Source organism: Aspergillus ochraceoroseus (genome assembly GCF_002846915.1).
Source record: "Aspergillus ochraceoroseus IBT 24754 chromosome Unknown P175scaffold_4, whole genome shotgun sequence".
Lineage (NCBI taxonomy): Eukaryota > Fungi > Ascomycota > Eurotiomycetes > Eurotiales > Aspergillaceae > Aspergillus > Aspergillus ochraceoroseus.
Window position 1 is genome coordinate 939,188 of NW_024468479.1, and position 19,139 is coordinate 958,326.

Genomic DNA, 19,139 nt, shown 5'->3' on the forward strand with positions numbered 1-19,139 from the left:
AGGGGGGGGCGTCGGCACTCATCACGAATGGTTTCTCCGCTCCGGCGCCGCATCGGCGAAGTTGAGATCTGACTTCTTAACGTCGGTCTCGATCGCAAAAAAAAGTTGGATATTTCTGCTTTACCGCGTGGGGCCTTTCCCTGAGTGTTCATATAAAAGAGTGATCACATAATGGTCTATTATTTTACGTCGAATGTGGTGGACCCCTCTGCGTTCATTTACGTGGGGAAAGATAAATTTGAAAGTACGGTTGGATCCCCTCACTCTGTCACGGGAATGAGAGAGGTGACTGACAACTCGGGAACAGATGAGGATCTTATTAAGCATGGGTTAGAAAAGGATGTTTGGTAAAGTCGTCCAACCCGTTTGCCTTGTTCCTACTGAACGCTAACCTTCGATTCCGATATCTCACAGGGTTCGTTGACAAGTCACCAACCATCCCGCGCATATCAAACCTAACGGGTAGTCTCAGTTCCACGTCGATAATCTATCCAGTGCACACGTTTATCTACGCCTCCGCGATGGTGAAACATGGGAAAACATTCCAGAGTCGCTCCTAGTGGACTGCGCGCAGCTTACCAAAGCAAATTCCATTGAGGGTGAGTACCACTCTTGAAATTTGCCAAAGTTGATACCGGAGACCTAATTAGATGATCAGGAAACAAAAAGGACAACATCACCATCATATATACCCCTTGGTCGAACCTCATGAAGGACGGCTCTATGGCTACTGGTCAAGTCTCGTTCCATAACCAGAAAATGGTCCGCAAGGTTTTCGTGCCGCTGAGGGAGAACGCCATTGTCAATCGTCTCAATAAAACGCGAGTGGAGAAATTCCCCGATCTCAAGGCAGAGAAGGATGAGTATATGAAGAAGCAGCGACAGGACGAGCGAAAAACCCGAGAGGAGAAGCGACACAAGGAGAAGCAGGAAAAGCGAGAAAGGGAGCAATTGAAATGGCAGAAGGACCATGCGTACGACGATCTGATGAGTGAAGAGAACATTCAGGCAAGCAGCAACCAGGATCGGGATTCGAACTTTCTTGATGACTTCATGTGAGCGCTACCTGTCGCCTATTGAAGCTTTACATTCCATACCATGCGTCTCGATGTCTATACCCAAGTTTTGTATGCATTCGCCTGTGATTAGTCATTTATCCTTCCCCTAACAATCCAGGTGGTGGTGGTGGTGGTACTACGCAGTACGATACCTAGATGAGGAACCGCCAATAGAATCTCAACCGACCAATCCAGTTCACCACCACGAGCATCTACGCACCGATATACACCGTAGAATCTCCTTAAAAGAGAGAGAGGGCAGATGGTAATCGAGGATCATATCCCAAACCTTGATATCGAGTCTACTTTTTTAAGTCTTGCAGGTTTTCGTGGATTGCGGAGAAACCGATTTTCTTTCTGTCTTTCTTTCTTTTTTTTTTTTTCGTCTCCGCAAAGGAGCAGATGACGCCATCGCGGAAAAATACGTTGATCCGGAACTAGTGAGAAATCATGGATATTATTAATAGTTCATGATGGCCCAAAGTTACGGTCGGAAAATGAACAAGAAGAATTGCCAATTCCAGGTCAATCGCTGTCGAATTTCTGCTAGAATCCCGCAGGAGACCTCGAGACTCCTTGCTTGACTATGAGTTTCATTCAAGGAGCCACGCGATCGGCCTCCCGGTCCTTTAAAGCCGCCGTGGGGCAACAGCGATATCAAGCTGTTCCGATCCCGGTCCAATCAGCTCGGTATTACTCTCCCACGAAACACAGGACACTGAACCACCCTCGAGCACTGCGGTCAGCTGCCACAGAGTCACTCGTTGCATCGCCCAGGGACTCATCCAACCCGGCACTTTCATTCCCCTGTTTGGACGCACAAGAAGCCAAATCCGCCGCTCTCTCGGCAAGATCCCTCCGATCGGGGCCCGAGCCTTCGTACACTACTGGCAGCCATGAACGGTTTCATTGCGAAGACTCTCTGTTATTGGACTGGGGTGGGTTGCTTCCAGAATTCGATATTGCATACGAAACATGGGGCCAGTTGAATGCGGACAAGAGCAATGTGATTCTCTTGCACACGGGTCTGTCGGCCTCGAGTCACGCACATAGCACCGAGGCCAATCCGAAGCCAGGCTGGTGGGAAAAGTTCATCGGACCCGGGAAGCCATTGAACACGGAGAAATACTTTGTGTTATGTACCAATGTCATTGGAGGATGCTACGGAAGCACAGGACCTTCATCGATCGACCCGTCCGACGGAAAGAAATATGCCACAAGGTTTCCTATCTTAACACTTGATGATATGGTGCGGGCGCAGTTCCGGTTACTAGATCACCTTGGAGTTCAGAAGCTCCATGCGTCCGTTGGCTCGAGTATGGGTGGCATGCAGAGTCTGGCCGCCGGTGTCCTGTTTCCTGAGCGGGTTGGTAAGATTGTTAGCATCAGTGGATGCGCACGAAGCCACCCATACAGTATCGCGATGCGACACACCCAACGACAAGTTTTGATGATGGACCCGAACTGGGCTCGGGGGTTTTATTACGACTCGGTTCCTCCTCACTCGGGTATGAAACTTGCGCGAGAGATTGCGACTGTCACCTACCGAAGTGGTCCGGAATGGGAGAAGCGCTTTGGACGGAAACGTGCAGACCCCAGCAAGCAGCCAGCGCTGTGCCCGGATTTCCTGATCGAAACCTACCTCGACCACGCAGGGGAGAAGTTCTGCCTGGAGTATGACCCCAATAGTCTACTTTATATTTCAAAGGCCATGGACTTGTTTGATCTCGGCCTGTCTCATCAAACGGCCACTAAAAAGCAGAGGGCTGAGAACCAGACGAAAATCGCTAGCGAAGGCAATAAGGACTATAACGATAGTGCCTGCAGCCTCACCCTTCCCGAAAAGCCCTACGAAGAGCAACCATCCGAAGCTGCGTCCGCCCCTATGGACTCAACCGTCGCCGAAAAGGATTCTGCACCCCAGTCACCTCCGCAGGACCTTGTTGCCGGACTTGCACCACTTAAGGACCACCCGATCCTGGTGATCGGAGTGGCTAGTGACATTTTGTTCCCGGCATGGCAGCAGCGTGAGATTGCGGAAACCCTCGTAGCCGTGGGGAACGATAACGTTCAACATATTGAACTGGGCGAGGAATTGTCGCTCTTTGGACATGACACATTCTTGCTGGATCTAAAAAATATTGGAGGCGCCGTAGAGAAGTTCCTCAGCTAATGACTTGAGCGTTATCAAAATAGCCTATTTTTGTTCTCATAACCAAATGTACAGTCTGGGCCAACTGGCTTAATACACCACCACGATTCCTCCAACCATTTCAATTATTACTTCCCTCAAATCGCTGCCTCAAGGTTTCGCGCATCTTGGTTCCTTTTAGCGAACCGAGGGTCAAACGTCATCCATTGACTTCAGCTATTTGACGAGTATATATTCAAACTGGCAGCTGGGCACGTCACCTCTTGAGCTCCTCAATACATCTCATTTACCCAATTTGTGTGCGGGCACACCCCTCCGCCACATCCAGATTCCCGATGCTTGTTCAACCAGTGTGGCAGCAGCTGTCATTCGAACGGGTGATTGCAGCGCTGTTTATTCTTCTAGGAGTAGCTGTATGTTCTATCCTCGGGGATTCCGATTAATCTCTCTTGGGAGTAACTCACTTGCACACTACTAGCCTTTCATCTACGCCGTATACCACCGCGTCTTCCACTCACTGCACCATGTAAACCGGTCCATTCCTTGCCTCGGTGTCTCCCTGGGTGTAATTATACCAATGGCCTCAAGGGAAACCGACATATCCGGCTTCACCACCTTCACTCCCAGGACGGACCCCACGTCCGGGTCGCACCTAATTTTGTGTCTGTCAACACCGCGCAGGGGTCTGCACGACATTCACGGCCACGGGAAACGGCGCGTACTGGGCCAGGTATTTGCTACGCATGCGCTTCAGAGTATGGAAGATGTAATGCTGTTGCATATTCGGCAGCTTTGTGCAGCGTTAGATGGACAGTTGCCGAAAACTGGGAAGCGATATTCTCCGAAGGTGCAGGAGCCCAGGTGTACAACCTGGTAAAAATGTTTCAGTTATCTCACCTATGATGTGCTAGGAGAGCTGTGTTTCGGGAAGAGTTTGGATATGCTTATCTCAAGCGGACGTCGAAAACTGGGGGAGCTGGTAGACCGTGTGGCTAACCGTCATTATGTTGTATGTCGACACACACACACTCTCTCTCTCTCTCTCTCTGTGTGTGTATCCTTATTTTACGATCCAAACGAGAACTAATATCTGAGGGATCAGTGCGGTCTCTGGATGCTCCTGGATACCTGGGTGCTGTTTCTGTTTGATCTGGCGATGGCGGACCGCATGGGCATTTGGCGCCGGTGGATTATTTTACAAGTTCAACCGCGTGGCCGAATGTTATTGTTCATAAGAGACTGGGGGTAGGTTGAGATCTTCCATGTATACACCGAATGCAACAAGTACAAAGAATCAACCACCTCTCTCTCTCTCTCAAGGGAATCGGATTGACCGACACCATCGATCATGCAGACGATTCGCCGTCACCCGTCTAACTTGCCGCACCCAACACCTACCTCTCTAAGAGATCGTGACATATCTTAGTTATAATCTAACGCACAAATTATACACAAAGATTTCCCCCCAGGAGTTGTGTTGTACTCGCGTATATATATATTCTCTCCCTGCCGTCGAGAGAGAAAAAAAAAAAAAAAAACATTTACCCGCGCGGTCTGTAGATCGGAAAAGAGAACAACCCAAGAGCACGCAAACTCTCTCAGGCTGTTTTAAATGTTGACAACCTCCTCCCTCCCCTCTTCGAAATCCATAAAAGCCTGAACTGAACATACAATTCCATTCCATTCCTTCCTCCATCCCACTACACGCATACTAGGTAATGCGCCTTCCATACGCCCCAGCGGAGCCGGCAACGCCCGACCCCGAGACAGCCGAAATCTATGCGCGAATTGCTGCCCGCCGCCGTCCACGACCCCTCATCCCGCTCGACCTGTCGCTATTGCACTCCCCGCCCGTGGCTGATGGCTGGAACAGCTTTCTCGGAGCCATCCGCACCCAGACGGTCGTGAACCAGGGGCTTCTGGAACTCGCCGTGTGCCGCGTCGCCGTTCTCACTGGCGCCGTGTACGAGTGGAACGCCCATGCCCCGCTTGCGCTGAAGGGTGGCGTCCAGCCTGCGGAACTCCGCGCGGTGCGCACGCTGCCTTCCACCGTGCAGGGGGATATCGCGACGGCGGTGGAAGCCGTCGCGCAGAGCGGATTGACGGCGCAACAGAAGGCGATCGTGCGGTATGCGGACGAAATGACACAGACGGTGAAAGTGCAGGATGAGACCTTTGCGCAGCTGCACCGGGAGGGATTCTCGGACCGGGAGATTGTCGAGTTGACTACGGGGATTGCTTGCTACAACTGTGTGAGTCGCGTTCTGGTGGCTTTGGATGTAGGGGAGAACAATGCACGGGAAATGAAGAGCGTGGATGAGCTGGTTGAGGCTTTGAAACAATAATATATATATATATATAATATAGTCCCATCTTGGAATTATACTCAAGAAAGAAAGAAAGAAAGAAAGATAGTCCAATCTTTAATTGTACGGCAAGGATCCTAAAACGCAAGCGAATTCTATCCAATCTCATACCCTTCATGGCTGCAAAGTGATGGACTTGACCTTGGGAGCTCCTCCACATTCATACGTTGCCAGCAGTGTCTGCCCGTCTAATGCCAGAACCCCCGGCCAGTGACTCGGATGCGGGCAGATTACCGAAGGCCGCGTCCAGCGGATCTGCCCGTTATTGGGAGGACCAGCAAAAACCATCTTAATCGCGGCATTTTTGGTCCAGTCCACCTGAGACGAGTCCTCGTCGGTCATAAAAATCACCGCCAACGAGCCATCTCCGAACGCGGCTATCTGGGGTGACCCCGCATTATGACCCCGCGGGGGAACATACACATGATGCCGGTGTCCCCATGTGTTCCCATCGTCGTAGGAAACCAGGGCCTCCAGGTCGAAGGTACCAAACGTTGTAGTTTCAAACACCATGACCAGAGCCTCGCGTCCATTGTCAACCGTCCTGGCAATTCCATTCATCCCATCCCGGACCGGATCCCTCGCTCCCTCCAGACACTGCGGCGGACCACTCCAGGTCGCACCGCCATCAAACGACCGCACGAGCATCGTGCACTGGTTATCATGCGCATACTCCTGGGAATAAGTCATCTGGATCTCACCCTGTTGCCCAATGCGCATAAACGGCTCCCAGATCCCCAGGGGCGGCTGCTTCTCGGCCGCCTGGGAGAGGAAGTGCCAGCTCCTCCCATCGTCCGTGGACCGACACACCGTGATCCGGTAATACGCGGGACCGTCCGGTCCAAGATCATGATTCCGGAAGGCTGCAAGGACAGTCGAGGGCGCTATCTCGAGCAGAAACGTATTGTCCACATCGCCCTCGCCCCGCGTGACCTCGCTAAAATCCTCGAAACTACGGCCGCCGTCTTGGCTCCTGCCGATACACAGAACCCTGGTATTGCCCTCGAAGCGCGTGAACGCCGACAGAATCGCCCCGTTGGAGAGCTTAGCAAGGCGAGGGTATGTGCCGTGTGGGTGGGAGCAAAGAAGCCGTTCGTCGTCGTTGATGATGCGGGATCCAGGCAGACGCGAATCCTGCGGTGGTGGAGGGGGGTGGTCTCTATGCTCGTCCAGACCAAACGTTTTCAAGATCTTCTGACCAAGATGTCCAGGCATGTTTGTAGAGGGGAGTATAATGTAGGATGCTGGTAGATTGAAGGGGAAGCGGGGGGGGGATTAATTAATTGTTGATGCCTTCTGGTGCCACCACCTTTTATTATGGTCGTTAGCGGCATGATGTCATCGGGGCCTGTCACTAATTGCGGGGGAAAATATGGCCACAATGTAGTAAATATACCATAGTATAGTCTCTTCAAACCAATTTTGGACTGCTGTATGGTTCCAATTATGGCTTCATAAAGCAGCGGACTTATTGCAAGTTGCAGAGATTGGAGTGTACTGCAATTTTCATGGAAGAACTTGCATTTGAGTATTTCATGTAAACAGGGTTACTGCTGCTGGGTGGATCAGTATTGAAAACAAGGGTACAGCTCGTTCATCAAATGCCAGTCTTCAGACTCGGTATCAAACCGGCACCAAAACCGGTGCAAAATAAGAAGAATAATAATACAAGAATGGAAGCAAAACAACGACCAGGGCCCCTGTCTCTATGTAACCCACTTGCCTATCGCCTCTCCAAACCAGCTGACAGCTTTCTCGCGGCGTTTGGATCGTGCGTCTTCCTGTGACTTCATAAAGGGCGATGCTTCCTCCACATACAGCTTCTGCTGTTCCAACTGTGCGTTGTGTGCACGAATTTCCAATTCTCGCTCGTGGGGAGTCAATCGATCTAGAGATTTCGATGGCCTAAATCCGGCCGGAATTGCCTCTCCTCCAGGGATTTCCAACTCTGTAGCAGCGTTGCCAGTTGGCTGCAATGGCCTGGCCTGTGGGTTGAAGAGAGAAATTAATGCGGGAGGTTCACGTCCGGCTGCTCGAGCTTCCTCGACTTGATTCTCGTAATCTAGCATCTCATGGTAAAGTTTATCGGCATGCATCTGAATTCGCTCCTCTCTTTCTTCATTCCATTCGAAGGATGACGCATATCCCAAAGCTTGGAGAAATTTCTAAACGGTCAGGATACTAATTGAAAAAGGAGATAGACGGATACACGAACAGCTTGCGTAGTAAAGCACCGAGAGAATTTTCCATTCTCTTCCGAGCACGACGTCAACCGGGACTGCAATCGTTTTGCCCAGGTGCCCGTTTGGAAGCACAAGGTCAAGGCTTCGTGCTCCAGGGCACAATTCTCCATGGCTGCACGGTGCACTGTATCCCCACGTTGCTTATACATTTCAATCACCCTCTCTGCCCCCTTCACTTCCGACGCTTCCTTCTCAACAGGGGGTTTGTACGTTTTCCAGAGGTGGGCATAGCGGCCATCGGGAAAGAGAGATGCGGAGGGAGCAGAGGGAGTGGACGATTCGACGGCTTCGGATGATGCGGGTTGAGCTTCTTTCTCTACTGCAGGGGAAGGACTCTGCGACGTAGGGACGTATTTCTTTGGAGCTTCATTCTCGAGGTATTCTCTCAGACTAGGGTCGATCTGCTTGACGGGATCGTTGCTATTCGAGCCCCAAAACCATCCCATGGTGTAATCAGTGGCGGAATAGATAAAATGCAGCCAATCTGTCGTTAGTCGTGATACAATGCGATAGAGCAGAAGCTGAGAAAAAAAAAGATGAAGAATTGAAGACTCGATCGAATCAACTGGCCGAAATGGCGCCAAACCGGATTGGGACCAGCGGGTCGTGTACATTTCCGCCCATCTCAACTATCACCACCAGATCATAACTTATACTTCCCCCCTCCATCCAACACCCTCCTCTACAGATCTCCTGCTCGAATTTGCGCGTCGATTTGACGCGTCAAGCCAGGCGATGGCTTCCAGTATGTCGTCCATCTCTACTTCTACTTTGATTTGGACAAAAACTAACCACCTGCTCCATAGATCGAGTAGAGCGCTTGCAAATGCGGCAGCGCGGAGCAGGGTACGCGCTCTCACCCCACACAATAAGATTCGGCTGTCGAAGCGCTAGCTGACCTAGAAATACTTGAATAGGACTCGGAAGATCAAGGAAGTCGATTTTGGCTTCTCCCTAGGGTTTGAGCCGGCTCCCCCCCAAGAACCCCCAGTGCCCGCGTTCCAGTCGGCCAAGCGCGAAGAAGCTACAGCGCCTCAGCCCCCTGCGGTCACTGCCCCTCCTCCTTCCGAGACTGCCACTGCGGCTCCCCCACAGACTCAACCGTCTCCATTGCCTTTGGGGGGAAATGTTTCGTCCCAGGGGTCCATTGCTCGGACTCCGGGAAGTGCGCGCAATAAGCTCCCCCCGCGGCCATCCACCTTTGATATACCTGCAGACGAAGAGCTAGGGCTAGGGCGCAGTAGTAAGAGGAGAAAAATCGGTAGGTTACAGTAGGTCCTTCGTAAATTGTTGCCATCTGAACAGTATTAGAGCCTCCTACCGCGACCGCAAGACCATCGACAAGTGCACGGCGTCAGAGCCAGAGCCCTAGGAATGCCCCGACCGGTCCTACAAATAGTGTTGCCTCTCCAACTGCCGATGGTATTGCGATGCCCATTAGAACTAGCACGATATCGAAACAGGAGCAAATCCAGACCGAAGAGCCTCCCAGCGAACCCCCTCTGATATCTACGACCGCATCGACAGAACAAGCATCCGAGGCTGTAAACGAAGCGGACCAGCCGTTGGAAACCGAGAATAGCCTCCCACCTACAGAAGTAAACGTTCCACAGGCGAATGGTATATCCTCGCCGCCTTCAGATGTTCCGAAGGGGAAGCGCAGACGACGAGGACCAAAGGGAGATAAGTCGCCTCCTTCACAGAGCGGCATAACCGAGGACGAGCCTGCTGGACAGGATGTACCTCCATTTACAGAGCCATCGGAAGTGGCAGACGCTCCTCCCGACACTGAGCGCCCCCAACCTCGACGCGAAAAACGATTACGAAGCCGAACCCCAGCGTCCGGAATGCCTTCGGCGCCGTCATCGCAGCCACATAACTCATTAATGGGGGGAGCAATTCCGGAACATTCGCCTACGCAAAGTAACATGAACCGAGGCCGTCCTACACGAAAAGGCAAAAAGCCCGTCCGGACATCGGGAAGCACTGTCCAAGGTGAAGAGCCCGCGGAACCGGCGCCAACACCGGAGGCAGAGATCATACCTTCAATTCCTTCAAATAACGCCAGCGCTGGTGAACCGACCACTTTGTCTGAACCAGACCAGCTGAATGTGGTGGAAACCGGTAAGAAACGAGCTGGACGTCCCAAGAAGGCATCTTCAAAGCCTCCTCCAACAACAGTACAAGAGGCACCGCGCCCAGGGAAACGGAAGCGGCGGCATGAAAATCAGGGAGCGACACAGGAAATGGAACCGCCGCAGAAGTCAGAGATAGAGCCGGAGCCAGAAGAAGCAGAACCGGAAGAGGAGCCTAGTGAGGGTGAACGAGCCAAAAGTGCCAAGCGTCGCCGTGGCAAACGGCCAGCAACACAGCCTGATGACCAACCCTCTCCGCAAGAAGCCACCACAGAAGAAGCTGCTCAAACAAAGAGGAAACCCAGACAGCCTCGCGGGGAAACCGTCCCGGTGACGGTTCATCGGCTTGCAAATGTCACCAGACTAGGGGAGCCCCCAGAGGATGAACGATCGGCAGAAGAGTCCCCAGATGAACTCTCTAGTGGACAAAAGTCCAGACTTCCCAACCGAGGAGGGGTGAATGCTGCCGATGTGCTTGGCCAGATTTGCCGCGAGACGCTGGAGAAGACATTAAACACGCTCAAAAACGGTATATCGAACGAAGCAAACACAGCGAAACGCGCAGAATGGACTCTGCGTAAGAAAGCGGTGGAGGCATTTGGGGCGGAACTCGAGGGACGATTGTTTGAGCTGAGCGAAATGCTCGACAGCAACTTTGTGCTGAGCGTGCAGCTCAAGAAAGCCAAACGGGGTATGATGGATCTCCGGAGCCGACTGGATCAGATCCGGAGGGAACGAGAGGCTGTGGCATTGAAAATGGACGCGGTGCGCATGGAGCATACGCACGAGGAACATTCCCGAATGGTTCGGTCCCCCAACCCACTCTCCCCATTGACGATCTCACTTCTTTCCCAAGACTAAATTTTGTGCCTCAGGTTCGTTCTACGATCAATCACTCGTTACATACCCTGGATTTAGCCCTGGAGCGTGGCCACACCCGACCGGAGGCTTCGCACGACCCGACATTGACGGCTGGACTAGAGTTTCGACTTCGCGACGCGGCACAGAATGTGAGCTCGGCAGCATCTGGAGCTCAGGGAGGGCTGTTGAATCAGATAAAGCTGTTCAATGCACAGCTAGAAGCTGCTGCTCGGAGGCTGGAGAATTAATCTGGTTCGGAGGTCGGGCTTCACCTTGTCATTTTTACCAAGATCTTTAAAATCCACGGTTGCGTGATGAAATCCCAACTTTCCTATTTTCAGCGGCAACCTGGTCTAGGATAGGATCCGAGTCATCTATCGGATGTAGTAATGCAATGCAATCAAATTCAATCTATCTAGTAACAGAGTATTCGATATCTAACCCCTGGATATAGACATCATACTTCGTCCTCCTACTCCAGAGCCCCAAGTGCAACGCTGGGAACGTGCTGGCTGTCATTGATAACCGGCAGTTCCAGGCTGGAGTCAAGTACCAGTTAGTTAACTAGTTATTGCACTGCACAGTGGCAACGTACTCCGGACACGTATGTATGCGCAGTTTCCGCTCCGCCGACCCGGAATGGGACGCTACTATCTAATAGTACGGAGTACTCCATCTCTCTCAGTTGAAAGGAGGCGATGCAATTTCCCGGGTTCCCCAGACCAAGATCCAGAATCGCTGAAGGAGCGGAGAAGAAGAAGAAGAAGCTGGGAAATGCGGAGAGCAGCCGCTTGCTTTCTTCGGCCGAAGGTAGGAAAAAGGGAAGCGTGCTGGCTGGCTTCTTGGTACAGAAAACAAGTTCCGGGGGCAACCCGGATGAACGGATATCTCATCTTAAATCTAACCGTGGATCTGAAGATGAACCCTCTAAATCGGATACGATCTCCTTGCAACTGAGCAATGAAAGGCAAATAGATGCTAGGTTGGCCTCAATGATGAAAAAGCTGACAATCGGGTTGTGTTCTTGACATACTCTAGATCCGGGTGTTCCGAATTCAGCATCGGTGTGACTCAGGATCTATTTCTGTTGTGTATCTTAATATCTTCCTCTTCATTCGGTGAGAAATACGGAGATAGTGCACCCCACAATCCATGAATGTATCCATAAATGCGGATCCTCTTGGATAGAATAATCGCATCTTATCCACGTGGAGCTCACGCACCCGGAGGAAAGGAAGTCTGGCCAGTCCTTCGTGCTCTGAATATGAATCGCTTAAATGGTGCCCATATTCACCCGATGCTAGCAGCTGATTGGCGTATTATGTCGGGGCGCTACCGCGTTCGATTGGGATGAGGGGATTCGAGCCCAGTGGTCGATGGCACAGGATCTCTGGGGAAGAAGATACCCGTGCATTGGATCAGACCGGACTTTTGACAGAGATATGTACTCAAATGTGGTTTACTCAATCCAACCAAGACATCATAGGGCTTGAAGGTACACTCAAGACGCCGCCGATTTGGATCCCGGCACTGGACCAGTTGGCCCCATGAAAAGGCATTCGAGCAAAGCAGAAGAAGAGAAGAAAATGGCGCCGCATTGAAGACTGCAGACACACAAGCGGAAGGCTTGTGCTTTAAATTAACCCCAATAAAGTCAGCCACGGACTGGTGGAACAGAGAGAGAGAGAGAGAGAGAGAGAGAGAGAGAATCAACCCAATAAACAACAGTGTCTCAAGTTCTCGCATACTTATCCTGGCAGTTTCACTTGAATTCCACCTGGAACTGAGACAAGATCATAAGCACCATATCTCAAGCATCAGTGCATCACACGGTCCGGGGATTTGTGTTGCACATACCAGCAGCTGCACTGCACCCCTATTACTCTGTATCCAAAGTGGAGAAGTTCGTCGTTTGATTCAGCTGGAAGACCAAAGCACACTGATCCAGACCTTTCTGGTGAATCATTTCCGCCACTCCTGACGGGAAGTCAGCCAGTAGCTGCTGCAGCGGATGACATGGGCATGCTGATCCCAACGCGATGACTACAAAGTACTCGGTAACGGAGTAACTAGTTGACTACTACTACCAGACGCAAAGTATCTCATTCTCCACATCCTGCTTTATCGACAGAACCGTTCGACTTGTCAAGCTTTGGGCTTTACCTACTCCGGATTTGGGGGGAGCGTCAGGAATTTGTCTTATCCCAATTAGCCGTATGTCCGACGTCCACTAAGAAATTAGCTGGTGGATTTGAGTTTGGGGTGAAGGAGGAGGAATAGGATACATGAGACTAAATGTAACGGAAGTTCCGGGTGCGGCAAGTAGGAATATGAGACTTGGGTGGTCAGAATTAATATAAACCTGTACTCGATGTGATTCTGAAGTCGTCGTGTCAGTTGGTATCAGTCGGTATCAGTTGGTATCATTTGGTATCATTTGGTATCATTTGGTATCATTTGGTATCAAGTTACGTGCCTTTCAGAACCTTCCAAGGTTCCAGGTCTTGGCAAGCCAACCATAAACCCTAATTGTGGTTTTATTCCCCTCTGATTGGCCACCTTTCACCCCACTTTTCCCCCACTTTCCGGGGTTCTTGAATGTGGTAAAATTGGGTAAATCCTGGTATCGGTATTCTACTTTCCTCTCGTGTTGTTGCAATGCATGCCCGAGATTTGTCTTTTACGCTCTATATTCTCCCTCATTCTTGTACTTTGTTATAAGGAATGTTCTGTAGCTTCAATTACCTAGGTATCCTGTCAAATTCAGGTCATCCCTTTGTGGGTAGATGGTAGAGTCTCCCCAGGCTCAGCCTCAACTCCACTCATTAGTTCTGGTCAACTTGGGATCCAAAATAATAATCAAAGAAGAGAAAAAAAAAGAGAGAAAAAAAGATCAGCCAACGGTGCTTCCTCCCATTTTAGTAACCTTCGTTCGTCCGGCATTGACATCCATGCCATTGTTTTCTTCCTCTTTTTAAGACTCTATTTATTCTCTTCTTCCCCCCCCCCCCCTCCCTCACCTCCTCCCCTTTCCCTCTTGTCGCGTCTTTGCTTTGGTAGATCCACATCCCCCTTTTCTGCCCATAAGTGCTGTGCGCATCTCTTCTTGTGACGCCTTTTTTTTTTTTTTTTTTTTTCTCGTGGGATTCGACATCTATTCGACATCTCCAGCTTGCTGGATTGATTCATTTCCCGTGGGAAAAAATATATATATATATATATATATATTAGCACGAAGCCGCCATGTCTGCCGAACACGACCAAGCTCTGGAGAAGGACGTTGGTCCTGCTGCTCCTATTGCCGCTGGTCCCACGATTGCCGCCGTTGGTCCCAATGGAGCTCCCAATGTTATCATGGGGGAAAATGGCATTTCTCGCTTTGACTACGGCCCGTTGTCGCACGTCAACACCAAGGAGGCCGTTCTGCGCCCCTTTGGTGGTGAATTCCAGCCCGGTCTGTACAAGTCCGTGGAGACCCGCAAGTTGGCCAATCCTGCTCCCTTGGGTCTGTCTGCCTTCGCTCTCACCACCTTCGTGCTGAGCTGTATCAACATGGGCGCCCGCGACATTACCTCTCCCAACATCGTCGTCGCGCTTGCTTTCGGTTATGGTGGTCTGGTTCAATTGCTTGCCGGCATGTGGTAAGTTGCTGCTCCAAAAAAAAAAAATAAAAAAAAAAAAATAAAAAAACTCCGGGCTTTGTGTGTCGTTCGTTGTCTGACAAGGGGTTTGGTTCTCCAGGGAAATGGCTGTTGGAAACACCTTTGGTGCCACCGCTCTCTCCTCTTATGGTGGTTTCTGGCTTGCCTTTGCGATTGTCCTGACGCCCGGTGGTTTCAACATTGAGCAAGCCCTCATTACTGCCGACGGTGACAGCCCAGATATGTTCTATAACTCTTTCGGATTGTTCCTGCTGGTAAGTCTCTCCAAAGTCGAGTCCTTCCCCCCGGCGAGTTCGGCGGTAGCTAACCAGACCACCAGGGCTGGTTCATCTTCACCACGATTCTGTTGTTCTGCACCCTGCGATCCACGGTGGCCTTCTTCCTGCTGTTCTTCTTCCTGGACCTGACCTTCCTGCTGCTTGGCATTGGGTACATCCAACGCGACGCCAGCGGTGCCCCCAACCCTCCGGTCATCAAGGCGGGCGGTTTCTTTGGTCTCATGGCGGCCTTTGCCGCATGGTACAACGCCCTGGCCGGTATCGCAGACAGCAGCAACAGCTTCTTCATCATCCCTGTTGCCCACTTCCCTTGGTCTCCCACAGGTCGGACCCGCCGCCAAAAGACCGAGCGCGAGACGGCCTAGGGCGAAGACTGTCTGAACCAGCGGGGGGGCCCGCTCCGGTCTCCGTAAATCCCAACCAAACGCGTTGTAAAGCGTGTTGATCTCTGCAATAATTCTATCAGATACCCATTGTTGGATCCTTGCTGCATGGGGAAAGCCAATCGAAGCTTTCGGTTTCCGTTGGTCTTTCCGGGATCGTCTCGCCGACTCGAGCTGTGGTCTGCAGTAGGGCATGCATGGTCTTGCATTGTTTTTTTTTTTTTTTTTTTCTTTTTCTTTTGTCTGTGATTGTCGTACATTCGATTCGATTAATTGTTTTTAAGTCACATAATCAACCTGGATCATGTAATCAGCACCGCAAGTCTTGTCAGCAGTAGGCCAGTAAAGTATTGATTTGTATCCTCTATACCTTGCTAACCTTGTAGTAGAACACTAGTATAGATAAAGCTCGCGACATATAACTGGTATGATGAGTAGACGCCTGTTCTGTTCTGTCTGCTCTGTTCCCTAGTAAGCAAGTAAGTAGTTATCATCCACGATATAGTCAGTCAGTCAGTCAGTCAGTATCTTCAGTAGTTCTCGTAGGTAGACAAGAAAAAAAAAAAAAAAAAAAAAAAGCCTCCACAATCTTTTTCTTCCCTTCCCCTCCTCCTCCTTTATATCAAGGGAATGAAACTAACTAACCAGGTAAAACAGGAGAGAATTTAGGTGGAGAACAACGCCATTGTTCGGACTTTTCTCGGTGGCCTAGTACCTTGGGTACTTATCTATGGACCAACCAACCAACCAATAATCAATACATCAAAGAATGAAAGAATGAAAGAAAGGGGAGGGGGACGAGTGCTGATACTGCATTGCATTGCATGCATGCATGCGTGCATTTATTATATTATTTAGTGTGACTCGGGATATAGGATAGGACAGAACCTCAGTCGGGTATGCGGTGCGGTGCATGGATCCAGCTCGGGGGAAACTCGGACGGAGGAAGTTCGGGGGGTTATGGCGTGCATATACAAAGTACTCCGTAGCATAGCGGTTGCTCATTGCAATAGGTCTAGACTCTTAAGGTAGCTGCTGGTTAGTGAGTTAGTGAGTTGGTTAGTCCTTTACGAGTACATTTGGCTGACTTGTTAGTCTTGTGTTTGTTATTGTTTAACTGTGATTCTGTAGTCTGTACGTAAGGGGGGGGGGGGGGGGTATTAATAGGAGTATTAATGTAGGAAGAGAAGCTGAATTCAATTCTCATCTCGTATACCAAGTCTCATTACTATACTACATCCAAGGCACGCATATCCGTCAAGATTGCTTATACACTGTTAATCACCGGCGTCGTCTGTATCTCATCCCAGAGCTCGCGTAGCGGCCCCAGATAGCATCGGTCCACGTAGAAGTACCGGAACAGTAAGGCGCGAAGCTCCTGCCACGACCCCACGCCCTGAAGACGCACCGCAGACGCAAGCTCATTCACAAAAAAGGTGCGTTGGGCGACGAGGATGCGGGAGCTGCACGCCCCCACAAAGAGCAACCAAATGAGCAGATCGCGGCAGAGGTGGTAGCGACCTGCTCGGATGGTGGTTTCCAGCGCCATCTGCAGCGCAATAATAGGCTTCGGGAACACCGGTGCAATCTGCGGGTAAAAGTCCCAGATTGTAGTGTTGTGGAATAACAAGCACGCCAGGCGCACACAGCCTTCAATCGTCGCGTCGCCTTTGGGCTCGCCCGTCGCAGTGTAGCGGTCGCTATGCAGCGCGTATTCAACGTACAAAACCTCGGTATTATAATAGCGTTCGGTCTGTTCATCGAATTCCTGATACTTCGGACTGCTCTTGATCCATTCCGCATACCACAGAAGACCCGCGAGGTCATACATTATTTTCCGTATGGCATCGCTAAAGATGCCGGGTATCTCAACTAAGGCAACCAACCCGGAAGCGGTGGCCTCCAAATCGGTGCTGGGGGGAGTAATCGTAAAATTCTCAGGATGGGAGTGGCGAACGAAGGGAAAGATCGGCTTGGTCAAGGACATGCAAGCGACACGGATATCCGTCCTGGTTATGTGAGTAAAATCCACCGGCCGGGAAAGAAGAAGAAGAAGAGGATGTACAAACCACGAGATTTGAAACCGAACATCATCAGGGACATCCGCAAAACTATTTCTCATCGCGACAATTTGCCGGAGCCCCGCCAGATGGATTTTAAGATAGTCGGGATTTCCGGACGCAATCTGTTTAGTCAGCACCCCCCCCCCCCAAAGAAACATTCATCAAAGCGTCATACCTCGATCGTCATTAAGATAGAAATCGCCGCAATCAGTTCATCGCTGGTTGCCTTGGTTGGATCCGATAGTCCCCCGTTAACCAACCGAATCGTTTCTCCCCGGTGACGGAACGTGTCGAGAAGCAAGAGGCTAGATTTCTGCCTAGAAGGGTCTGTCAAGGGTAATTCTCCCGACGTCAAGGCTGAATTGGTGGCAGCGACACAGATAGAAGCTTGCAGGCAGGCGGGACACTGCCGGACCAGCGTGGACCAGTGAGCTTCAAGTTTTGCTCCATAACGGCGCTGTAACGGGTATGCCAATCGGGTCAAATCACATAAAACTATCCCCACGTCAGCACGATATACATGTAGATACGAAATATATATCTCTCTCACAGTGTTGGAGGTGCTGATACATGCGGCCCGAAAGCTGTGTATGGCCCGTATCAAAGGGATCTTTCATGCCGGGTCCAAGAAATGCCCAAGGGGAAGAAGTTTGGATAGGGGCGATGGCCTGGCTCTGAGGCGCGGTCTCCTTTGCGTAGCCATCCACATTGGCGGCGGAAACTGGCGGGTAGTTAGTGGTTTCCGTCACCGAGGGCCCTTCGTTTTCTTCCAACGGAAGCTGTCCAGGAGACGGCGAGTCCGAAGGCTCGGCAGAGTCAGGACGATTGGGATGCAATCGTGAGGACTTGGACGGCGGCTCCTGAGTGGGACGCGTGGAAGAAGTTAGGGAAGAACTCCCAGCGGCGGCCGTCGACGCGGTAGTCTCGACGGGCTGGAAGGCGAGGTGTTTCCACGCCTTGCTCTTATAACGTTTTGTGTTCTCCAGTCTCTTCTTGCGATTGTGCTCTGACATGACGTGGGATCGGATGCGCTTCAGGGTTTCCTCGCGCGTCCCTTCCGACACCGACTGGGGGTCGGTATGAACCCAGAAAAGGGTGGATCGTCCGGTGGAAGCATTGTTCACCTTGCGAGGCTTACGAACCTTGGTCACAGCCGTCTTTCCTTTATCTTGATGAGTCGATTCCCCAACAGACGATTGCTGTTGTTGTTGTTGTTGTTGTTGTTGTTGTTGTTGTTGTTGTTGGTGATGATGGTGTTGATGTGGTGGGGGCGGTGGTGGTAATGGCTGTAGGAGGTGAGGCTCATCGTGGGTCGCGGAGACCATGGACGACGAGGGAGCCGGTGCACGAGCCGAAGAGGGCAGAGACGAAGCAAGAGGATGCTGAGGATGAGGGTAGGTCTGATTAAGATTATTGTAATTGTGAGAAGGAGGATAGGGATTCGCCCAAGTAGCCGGGCGAGCTACCATGGCAAAGGCAAGGTCCTGATCAGCATCAGCGACAGCCAGATGGGCTGCAGACTGATTATGATGATAATGATGGGAATTCTTGGCGTCCATCGTACTCCGTACAGGCGCAAGTCCGTCTAATTGTAGCATTCACTGAACCAGTTGACGATCTTCATAGACACTCATTATTCCAGAGTGGGCAAGTTGGGAGAGAGAAGAAGCGGTATATGGAGAGATCCAAGCCGAAGAAAAAGCTGAATGGCCAGCACACTGCCCTTATCAGGAAAAGCCTATTACTGGGAATAAGGAGGAGAGGAATAGTAAAATAATAATAATAATAATAATAATAATAGTAATAGTGATATTAATATTACTTTGTAATATATGGACGAAAGGAGGGGGAAAGAAAAACCCAAAGATGTGGGTGGGAGAAAGTAATTAAAAAATCATGAGATTCTTCTGTTAAGGAAGATTGTAAGAGAGTGAGACA

At 50.8% G+C, this 19,139-nt stretch overlaps 9 protein-coding genes across 9 annotated transcripts; 6 read left to right on the plus strand and 3 right to left on the minus strand.

Annotated features, from left to right (window-relative positions):
- The first annotated feature begins 82 nt into the window (after positions 1-82).
- Positions 83-1,263, plus strand: P175DRAFT_0501419 (putative DUF814 domain protein). The gene is made up of 4 exons (XM_040897165.1): positions 83-244; positions 308-342; positions 467-599; positions 659-1,263. Exons 1-4 carry the CDS (start codon positions 172-174, stop codon positions 1,057-1,059), a joined length of 642 nt encoding a protein of 213 aa, XP_040752173.1. The 5' UTR covers positions 83-171; the 3' UTR covers positions 1,060-1,263.
- A 381-nt stretch (positions 1,264-1,644) lies between these two features.
- Positions 1,645-3,231, plus strand: P175DRAFT_0532133 (homoserine O-acetyltransferase family protein; the record flags this gene model as incomplete). The annotated part of the gene is made up of 1 exon (XM_040899937.1): positions 1,645-3,231. One exon carries the CDS (start codon positions 1,645-1,647, stop codon positions 3,229-3,231), a length of 1,587 nt encoding a protein of 528 aa, XP_040752174.1.
- Positions 3,232-3,545: 314 nt separating this feature from the next.
- P175DRAFT_0532134 (uncharacterized protein) lies at positions 3,546-4,459 on the plus strand (the record flags this gene model as incomplete). The annotated part of the gene is made up of 4 exons (XM_040899938.1): positions 3,546-3,623; positions 3,689-4,071; positions 4,099-4,219; positions 4,313-4,459. 4 exons carry the CDS (start codon positions 3,546-3,548, stop codon positions 4,457-4,459), a joined length of 729 nt encoding a protein of 242 aa, XP_040752175.1.
- Positions 4,460-4,928: 469 nt separating this feature from the next.
- On the plus strand, positions 4,929-5,555 carry P175DRAFT_0436873 (carboxymuconolactone decarboxylase family protein; the record flags this gene model as incomplete). The annotated part of the gene is made up of 1 exon (XM_040893828.1): positions 4,929-5,555. One exon carries the CDS (start codon positions 4,929-4,931, stop codon positions 5,553-5,555), a length of 627 nt encoding a protein of 208 aa, XP_040752176.1.
- Positions 5,556-5,690: 135 nt separating this feature from the next.
- P175DRAFT_0436553 (sialidase family protein) lies at positions 5,691-6,791 on the minus strand (the record flags this gene model as incomplete). The annotated part of the gene is made up of 1 exon (XM_040893810.1): positions 5,691-6,791. One exon carries the CDS (start codon positions 6,789-6,791, stop codon positions 5,691-5,693), a length of 1,101 nt encoding a protein of 366 aa, XP_040752177.1.
- A 491-nt stretch (positions 6,792-7,282) lies between these two features.
- P175DRAFT_0493111 (uncharacterized protein) lies at positions 7,283-8,265 on the minus strand (the record flags this gene model as incomplete). Its single annotated transcript, XM_040895941.1, has 2 exons — positions 7,283-7,741; positions 7,792-8,265. The coding sequence occupies 2 exons, from the start codon at positions 8,263-8,265 to the stop codon at positions 7,283-7,285; spliced, it is 933 nt and encodes a 310-aa protein (XP_040752178.1).
- A 274-nt stretch (positions 8,266-8,539) lies between these two features.
- P175DRAFT_0232172 (uncharacterized protein) lies at positions 8,540-11,267 on the plus strand. The gene is made up of 4 exons (XM_040892653.1): positions 8,540-8,665; positions 8,737-9,080; positions 9,131-10,758; positions 10,811-11,267. The coding sequence occupies exons 1-4, from the start codon at positions 8,646-8,648 to the stop codon at positions 11,111-11,113; spliced, it is 2,295 nt and encodes a 764-aa protein (XP_040752179.1). The 5' UTR covers positions 8,540-8,645; the 3' UTR covers positions 11,114-11,267.
- A 2,685-nt stretch (positions 11,268-13,952) lies between these two features.
- P175DRAFT_0557475 (acetate uptake transporter family protein) lies at positions 13,953-15,120 on the plus strand (the record flags this gene model as incomplete). The annotated part of the gene is made up of 3 exons (XM_040900771.1): positions 13,953-14,456; positions 14,557-14,731; positions 14,797-15,120. Exons 1-3 carry the CDS (start codon positions 14,059-14,061, stop codon positions 15,118-15,120), a joined length of 897 nt encoding a protein of 298 aa, XP_040752180.1. The 5' UTR covers positions 13,953-14,058.
- Positions 15,121-16,405: 1,285 nt separating this feature from the next.
- Positions 16,406-18,670, minus strand: P175DRAFT_0509335 (uncharacterized protein; the record flags this gene model as incomplete). Its single annotated transcript, XM_040898417.1, has 4 exons — positions 16,406-17,147; positions 17,208-17,323; positions 17,377-17,696; positions 17,752-18,670. The coding sequence occupies 4 exons, from the start codon at positions 18,668-18,670 to the stop codon at positions 16,406-16,408; spliced, it is 2,097 nt and encodes a 698-aa protein (XP_040752181.1).
- Between the last annotated feature and the right edge of the window lie 469 nt (positions 18,671-19,139).